General features: G+C 48.4%; 1 protein-coding gene across 1 annotated transcript in view; it reads right to left on the bottom strand.

Moving 5' to 3' along the window:
• Positions 1-9196, bottom strand: part of Tspan11 (tetraspanin 11) — a 60456-nt gene that overhangs the window by 31688 nt on the left and 19572 nt on the right. Inside the window, exon 2 of the mRNA XM_021165506.2 lies at positions 7122-7216. Coding sequence (XP_021021165.1) covers positions 7122-7205 — 84 coding nt within the window. The 5' untranslated portion in view covers positions 7206-7216. The remainder of the gene's footprint in view (positions 1-7121; positions 7217-9196) is intronic.

Genomic DNA, 9196 nt, shown 5'->3' with positions numbered 1-9196 from the left:
CAAGCAGAGTGCTGGGATTAAAGGCGTGGATCACCACGCCCGGCTCCTGTCTCCTTTCTTAAGGGCAGCTGCCAGGGTGACTTAGGTTCAGAGCTTGAGCAGAGTGCTTTACCCAGTACTTGTAGATCTTACAAAATATCAGATCTGGTAGGGAAGTGGGTCTCCAGCCACAACACAGGATCTGGGAGCGTCTGGAGAGCCATCCTGCCTAATCAAGGTCTAGAAGACAAGCTTAGGCTGGGTCTGATAATCCATAGAAAGCAAGAGAATGGCGTGAATCAATGGTTCTGGGGCCCCAGGGTCTCTCTCCCCAGAGAGTTCCAACTAGAGGAGAAGGTAGCTAGAGGGGTCAGTACTGTAACTAGCCATGAGGAGCAGGAGGGTCTTAACTCCTTCAGGGACTTTGGTTTGTTGTATGGGACTTGGTCACCTCCACTTCTAAACAAGAAGTAAAAATGTTCATTACTGGGATGGGTCACCAGGTGTCACAGGAGGTGGAAGCCAGAAAGACTGGGACAAGTCTTTTGGGGTGTATGATTAAATGGGTGTGGGGTGGGACAAATTTTTTTTAAGTCCCAGTGTCTTTATCTGCAGATTAAGCCACTGGGCAGGGACTGTGGAGTAGAGCACTGAGCCCAGATCTGGTTTCCCTAGTCATTTGCATCAGCTTGGTTCTGTAGCATCAGCTCTTCATAGGACAGAGATGGTTTTCTGTCAAATAGTAGCTGAATTTATGACCTGTTGCTAGTGCACCAGAAAACACTATGTGGAGGGCCATGTGTCAGGAGTTATGGGGCAGAGCAGGGTTGCTTGTTATGTGCTCTGTGGCATTCTGGAAAGGTTTGGGGTTAGGTGGAAAGGCTGACCCACTCAGGTCCACGCTCCTCATTCATGAGTGGTCCCTGGGCAGCTTCCTCAATGCTACCACCACCCGTGTACCCATCAGTCTTTGCAAGAGCACCGATGTCTCTCTGTGATGTCTGCATGGTGATTCCCCCTGCTGTTAGACTCACGTCACTATCCTCACTGTAAGGTCCACCTTGGCTCCGGTCCCATATCATCCTCGAGCTCCTTCTACCCAGAGGTGGGCTGGGCCCCTTACTGAACTGCACACCACCCTCATACAGAGCCCAGACTCTCCTGCAATTGCATGGAGGCCTTTAAATATTTCCCTCACTTCGGTAGGTTTCCCTATCTCATAGCCTGGCTCTAAGAGCCTTTTAGGAAGTGTTTACTCTTTATCTTCTATTGTATTATTCTTAATCTTTGTGTGTGTGTGTGTGTGTGTGTGTGTGTGCCTATTTGCGAGTGTGGTTCCTCAGCGTGAGGCTAGAGGCAAGAGGCCAACCTTGGGTCAGACATTGGTCTTCTCCCACTTTGCTGAGACAGGCAGGGTCTCTGGTTTGCCACTGCCTACACCGGGCTAACTGGCCCTCAGGCTTCAGGGGATTCTCCTGTCTCTGTCTCCTGCTCTTGATGTAGGAGTAATGGGACTGCAGACCGTGCTCTACTGTGATTGGCTTTCCATGGGTCCTGGGGATCTGAACCCAGGTCCTCACGCTTGCATGGCAAGTGCTTTGCCAACTCCTGATCCATGTTCTAAGCTCATGGCTACTGCTCTTGAACTCATGGCCAATGCTCCTGAAGTAAGGCTGTGCCAGTGAACAAGACTGTGGACTTGGTCAAGGTGATAGGGGCTGGATGCCTGGTAAGACATATATGATTAGGTGACATATATGACAGCATGTATCCGGACACACTGTACTGCCACTCATCAGGTACCCGTTTCTCGTCCCTCCCTCCTCCCCATCCTTCTTATGCTAATTATTCCAGTTAACTTCTTCCAAGCCTGTTGCAAGCGTGCACCTATTTCCAGTTCTGCAGGAGAGCTCTGTACTCTATTTTTTTTTTTCTGATAATGCCCTGCCTACCTCCTCCTGGCATGCAGGAGCTTAGGTGAGGAGCTGTGACCACATCAGTCTCTGCCTGCCAGACTCCTGGGGCAACAATGAATGTTTCTTGCCCCTGTTTGCTGGCTATTTTTCTTGTAGAGGGGTTAGGACCAGGCTGAGGAGACAAATTGGGTTAGTCTCCTTGGATACTTGGATATCTTCTCTTTGGGAAGCATGCCTCTTAATCTTCATTTACCCTGGAACACTGTGGAGAGTGCTGGAGTACAGGTAATGTTCTTAGGGGAGGAAGAAAAGAATCATGGAAGGAGGGGAGAAAGTAAGGTGGGGAGGAAAAGATGGAAGAAGAAAGAAAGGAAGAGAAAAAGAATATTTCATAGTTTAGAGGGAGGAGTTAGGGTCCAGGTTGAAGTGACATTTATTATGGTCACACAGTTGGCTACTGATAGAGTGGTGTAGAGATCCAGGAATCACGCACACTGTTCCATTTGATACTGCTGCATTGTGAGATGTGAACAAGTCTCCCCAAACAGGAGCCTGATGCCAGACCAAAGGGGCAATTCCACCCAAGACCCAAACAGCTACATCACTGAGGCGTCCTGCCTGGAGTACAGGAGATGGCTTTCTCATAGCTGCTTAGACGAAGCACCCTCAGCTAGCCAGCCTTCCACTCTGAGGCTCTGTGGGACTGGGCAGCTGTAAACGGCTGGATCTCAAGAGAGAGACTAAAGAGGGGGCTTTCTCCGATCTCCCCTGCGGGTGGTGCTCAAGTCTTCCACGTTTCTGCTCCCAGTCTCAGCCTGAGTCCCTGTTTGTCTATGTGTCTCTCTCTGTCTGTCTCTCTGTCTCTGTGTGTGTGTGTCTCTTTCTCTGTCTTTCTCTGTCTCTCTCTGTTTCCCTCACTGTCTCTGTCTCTGTCTCAGTCTCTGTCTCTGTGTGTGTGTGTGTGTGTGTGTGTGTGTGTGTGTGTGTGTGAAGGTATACAAGCCCACAAGCCCACACATACTCAGAGGCCACAGGAGGACAGGGATGCTCTACTCCTCCCTTGTTCCCACAAGACAGGATCTCTCATTGAACCTGGAGCTAGCCTGCAGCCAGCAAGCTCAGTAATCCTCTTGTTTCCACCCTGCCTCCCCGGCTGGTTTTGCATGTAAGTGTTATGGATTTAAACTCAGGACCTCCTTCTTTGCGCAGCAAGTGCTCTGACTCACTTGGACATCTTCTCAGTTGCCTATGTTTCTCTAAGTGGGGTCTCCAATTGTAGCATCAAATTCTGGGTGGCCCCTCAAGGCAGGACAGGCTGTGAGCTGAGGTAGCATTCCCAGGCTTCTCCCATACCCTGGCAGAGCTTCTGGGAGGTTGGGGATGTTTTGATTATTGACACAGCCAAGCAGCTAATTAAAATAATAAATTAGAGAACAGAGGGATGATGGGAGCTGTGTTAGGAAGAGGGGGAGGGAAAGTGTCTCTTTGGCAGCCACACAGAGAAGCGGGGCATGTTTGCTTTTCAGAGTCACCCAGGAGATATGTCAATGGTGGCATCTGTGATCCCTGGCCAGAGCTAATCCAAATGTCACTGGGGGACCTGGTGACATGGGCTGGGGTAGGTAGCTCCTGAGGCCTGCCCAGTGAGAGTAGAATGGGGTCTGCTCTGCTTTTCTCAGATAAGGGAATGTGACCCACTCAGGACTGTGACCTGCATGTAATGATGGCAGTGCTATTGACAAAACAGAAAGGTCTCAGAGGGTGTCACGTCCCATGCAGACAAGGTTAGCTTCAGAAGCAATGTTTCCTGTGAACAGTCCTTGTTTTCTATGCAAGTCATGATGCCAGAAGCTGTAAGTGCCCTGGTAGGAATGGAGGAAACTGCTGAAGAGATGGTGATCACCCTGGATTATATAGATTTCATATATGCATTTCACACACACACACACACACACACACACACANTATATATATATATATATATATATATATATATATATATATATATATATGTGAAAGTGAATTGCCTAGCAGCTGGATTGTTGATGGGGTTTGATAAGAATGTCTCCCACAGGCTCATCTGTTTCAATACTTGTTCCTCAGTTGGTGGAACTACTTAGGAAGGATTAGGAGGTGTGGCCTTGTTGGAGGAGGTCTGTCCCTGGGGATGGATTTTTAAAACCTGTTTTAAAATGGATAGCCATTTCAAAAGCCCATCCATTCCCAGTTAGTCTCTCTGCCTCATGCGTGGGGTCCAGGATGTAAGCATTCAGCAACTGCTCCAGCATCTCCAGCGCTATGCCTGTCTGCCTGCTGCCATACTCCACACCATGATAGTCATGGACTCACCCTCTGAAACTGTAAATCCCAAATAAACCCTTTCTTCTGTAAGTTTCCTTGTTCATGTTGTCTATTCAAAGCAATGGAAACGTAACAAAGACAACCGTCAATGACTGAACTTTGTGAGCGAGGTCCCCATCTACACAATATGGGTACTAGTGACACTGAGGGCTGGAGTTGAATGGAATGTCCCAGGAGCGTCTATGCAGCCTTTCAGTGCTGGGCATCCTGACCACCAGGTTGGCATCCTGGGCTTGTTGCTCCATGCTGGCTTTTGGCAGAGCCCTGCAGTGTGGACCTACACTCACTCGCGCTTTATATTAGTGTAGCAGGACTTTGTGTTTTACTGAACTTCCAGCCTGGGTGGCTGGGCTGTGCTCTGTGTCAGCTTCTGTATTGGAGGTGCAGTGGACAGCAGACTGGAGGATGTGGAAAAACACCCCCTCCCCCATTGCCCCCCATTGTAGTTCTTCAGGGATGGCAGAGCTGTGGTGACCCTATGGGAGGCATGCAGACACTTCTCTGTCTTATGACCAGGTTCAGATAAGTCACAACAATTGGACTTTGGGGGGTCTCCAATAGGAGGGGACCTTCTCTGTGGGGAGGAGAGATATTCTCTTTATATCTCTCTGGTAATTCTGCTCAATTTGAGGGATCTGAGTATGGCCCTGGGTCATGGACTTCTCGGTATAGAACTTCAAGTACCAACCTGCTGGTTTACGCCTCTGTGGACTGAGGCTCCTTGGAACCCACTAGTAAGATGTGGGGCATTCATTGTCTGATACTTGTCAATCTTTGGAGATTATCTGGAGTGGCCACAGACTTGTATGGTCAGGAAAAAGTCTTAACAACAACAATAACAAAAAACTTGACCCCTTGGGCTGGTGAGATGGCTCAGCAGGTAAGAGCACTGACCATTCTTCCGAAGGTCCTGAGTTCAAATCCCAGCAACCACATGGTGGCTCACAACAATCTGTAATGAGATCTGATGTCCTCTTCTGGTGTGTCTGAAGACATCTACAGTGTACTTATTTATAATAATAGATAAATCTTTGTGTCTAGGTGAGCAGGGTTGATTGGAGTGAGCAGAGGTTCTAAATTTAATTCCCAACAACCACATGAAGGCTCACAACCATCTCTACAGCTACAGTGTACTCATATACATAAAATAAATAAATCTCAAAAAAAAAAAGAACCCTTGCCCCAGACATGGTGAAGGTTAAGGTTAAGAGGATTGCCACAAGTCTGGGGACAGCCTGGGTTGGTGTGAGACCTTGTCTCAGAAAACAAACAAATAAAAACTTAAAAGAAACACAAAACCTTAAAAGGGAAAAAAAATCAGAAAAAGGAAGGAAGAGAAGGAGGGAGGGAGGGAAGAAGGGAGGGAGGGAGGAAAAGAGGAAGAGGGAGGGAGGGAGGGAGAATGAAAGCTTGGCAAGAATTCTAAACACCCTGAGTGATTTATCTGAGGGTCAGATCTATGCATGTGGCCTAGTTGTCAGTCCTCAGCCCCAGAGCTTAATTATCCAGGATCTGTACCCCTGGGCATCCCTGTTCCAGAAAACACTTTCCTGGGAAGATCAGAGCAAGTTGCTTTATTTTTTTGATCACAGGAACTTTGCAAAAAACATATTTAAGCAAACGTTGTGTCTATCATTTTAACACGTAGTATCTGATGCTGTCAGATTTTCCTAGGCTTTGAAACCCATCCTGGGTTGCTGTCTTGCCCAGGAAGGAGCTTGAGGCCAGTGTGACTCTTTGGTTCCTCTGTGTTTCAGTGTGTGTGTGTGTGTGTTTGTGTGTGTGTGGTGTGAGTGTGTGTGGTATGTATGTGTGTGTATGTATGTATGTGAAGTGTGTGTTGGTATGTGTGTGTGAGTGTGTGTATGTGTGTATGAGTGTGTGTGTGAGTATGTGTGTTGAGTGTATGTGTGTGTACATGTGGGTGTCTGTGTGTCTCTTTGTGTGTGTATGTGTGTATATGTGGTGTGTATGTGTGCATGTCTGTGTTTGTATGTGTCTGAGTGTGTGTGTGTGTGTGTGGGGGGGTGTTGTAATTATCCCTTCCCTGGTACCTGGAGGCTAGCCCTGCCTCATCGGGATGATATTTTGGGAGCACTTTCAGGCTTAGAGGCTAGGGGTGATCTCCAAATTATAGCTAAGGAAACAGACTCAGAGATCTAAGCTAAGGTGTCCTGAGCCACAGCACCCACAGCTGCCAGGATCCCTGATGATACAAACCTGCCCTCTTTCCCACATCCAGTGAGACCACAATATGAAACATACAATCAACAAACACCAGATGTGGTGGCAAGCCTCTATAAGCCTAGCAGGTGGGAGAGTGAGGCGGGAAGGTCACCAGTTCAAAGCCAGCCTGGGCTACAGAGCGAGGCATCATCTTAATAAGTAAATTGGAATAAAAGGTGACATCTCTACTGGCTGTCTGGGGACTGATTGTATTGTGTTCCTAATAGCCAGGTAATCAATCACCTCTGGGAAGCAGAGGCCACACTGCTGTGGGAAACTTGTGTCAGGTGCCATAGAGACCATTCCTGTCTCAATGCAGCCCTGAGACCAAACCCACGGTAGGTTTCAGTGGGGAGAGGACATCATTTTGGCAGTCATGATAACATGGGCATGGTGTGCTGGTGGCAGGGAAGAGAGATGAGGCTGCACACAGTTCAGTCTACATGTGGTGTCCTGGACTCCAAGAGAACCTGGATTCTTCCCATCTTCATAGCCAGGGCGGGGCTGGCTCTGAGCAGCAGGGCACGATGGGCCCCTGTGTGGTCATCAGCTTGGGAGAAGCCAACCTTGGAAGTGACCCAAAAGTGAGTATGGCCAGACTGTGGGTGTGGGGAGGGGTGTGCCCTAGCCTGCACTTACCCAGAAGAAGAAGTTGAAGATGAAGAGCAGGTATTTCAGGTGGGCCAGCAGCCAGTCATCCTGCTCTGATTTGCAGTGTGCCATGGTGGCTGGACCTGTGGAGGACATGACCATGCTGAGTAAGGGATACCACAGGGATCCTTGGTGTCCTTCCCAACCCAGCACCTGAAAGGCTTAGCCAGTGTTTTTCAGTGGGTTCGAGGCTGAGACTCACAATGTACATGTGTAACTTGGACCCTAGGTGAAGAAGTACTACCTAAGGCAGGGTGATCTTGGTAGAATTTCCTAGACTTCTGGATCTTAGTTTTGTTATTATGACACAAGGTGTCTAGGGTCCTTTTTTTCTTCCCCATCGCAGGACATGTTTCTTTCTTTCTTTCTTTCTTTCTTTCTTTCTTTCTTTCTTTCTTTCTTTCTTTCTTTCTTTCTTTCTTTCTTTCTTTTTTTTTATGACACTCTGAGCATTTCTGAAAGCTGCCAGGGTCTTTTTTTGTTGTTGTTTGGACATGAAACCTGACTCTGTGGCTTCTACCCAGTGGTCTTCGCTGAGATCCCAGGTACCTAAGAGCCATGCTGTCTCAGCAGAGTGTTCTCGAGGGCCAGAGAGTTTTCTCTTTACCCGAATCTGGGGCTGATTATGCACTGCAGGAATCTGTGAGAAGGATTAGGACATGTTTCTTATCCACGCACATGCACACATACCTTATCCACGCACATGCACACATACCTTATCATGTTTGCTCAGGCACACTCACATGCTTGGCAAAGCTGCAGATCTGAGCAGGATCTCTGACCTCTACCTGTGTCACTGTGCACAAGCATCTGTCTGGAAGGGACCTTGATCTCCCAGGGCCACCTCACTTGTCCCCAACTTCCAGCTCCCAGAGGAGGAAGCAGGTCCATTTCACTAGTGACTCTGCCAGAAGAAGTTGGGAGACTGCATGCTGACTGCTAGCTTCCAGTCCCCACTGTGTGCTGTGGGCAAGCCAATGCCCTCCCACCCAGCATCCTCACCTGTAAGCACACAGATGAGGATAGCCCTGTTGTGTGTGGGATGCTCAGAAAGATCTGTGGGATCCTCTGGGCTCAGGGTCTAACTAGGCTTAGGTACATAGTATGTGCTCGGTAAATGGTGTATGAGATCCTCATTCCGTTCCCCAGATGCCCCATCTCTGACTCAGCACCACCTTGTCTTGTTCTGACCCCTGGATGGATGGCGTGAGAGCTGTGAAATCAGTGGAGCTCCAGAAGACCCGCTGGGCATCGACCCTCTTTGATTCTCAGTAGGTACATGCCACAGCAGGTAGCCTCTACTCCAAGGCTGTGGCAAGTTACTTAACCTCTCTGTGCAGGAACACAAAGCAAGGAGGCTTTGCAGTACTTCCTGGATGGAGACAGCTTGGGAAATGTACACACTCTGTTCTCTTGAAAACGACTCTTTTCAGTTTTAGCCGGGGACTTTGCCCCTTGGGGTGTGCTGCTATATCCCAGCCTCTCTTTCTGTGAGGTCTGGTTACGGTGGCAGGCAGAGAGTATGAGAGCAGAGGGGGCAGAGCAGTTTGACTTTCCTGGAACTTGATTTGTAGACCAGGCTGGCCTTGAATTCACAGAGCTTTGCCTGCTTAAGTCCTGGGATTAAAGGAGTGTGCCACCACATTCGGCTTCAGTTCAGTTTCTCGAAGGCACTGGTTTTGTGTGTGTGTGTGGGGGGGTGGTGAAGGGGTTCTCTTGTACTTGGAAAGAACATGGATCAGTTTTTAGAGGTCAGTGAGGTCACCTTGTTCCTGATTTTGTGCTAGTTTTGTTGCTGGTTATTGGAGGTTTCCACAGACTCCTGCATTGATATGGAATTTGTCAAGCTCCTCTCTAACTCTACTGCTTTTCAGGTCACATATGTCCCAACTATGCTACGGAGTACATACAGATTTGGAGCTGTGACATCATTCTGATAGATCAGTCCCGCTGCCATCAAGAAGCACCAGTCTTTGTCTCTGTCAAAGCCAGACTCAGCCTTAAAGTGAGAAAGGCTATAGCTTTCTTTATCCTGTCCTTCTGGTTGCCTGGCATACTGATGT

Source organism: Mus caroli, chromosome 6, assembly GCF_900094665.2.
Source record: "Mus caroli chromosome 6, CAROLI_EIJ_v1.1, whole genome shotgun sequence".
Lineage (NCBI taxonomy): Eukaryota > Metazoa > Chordata > Mammalia > Rodentia > Muridae > Mus > Mus caroli.
This window is presented reverse-complemented; position numbering and strand designations above follow the sequence as displayed.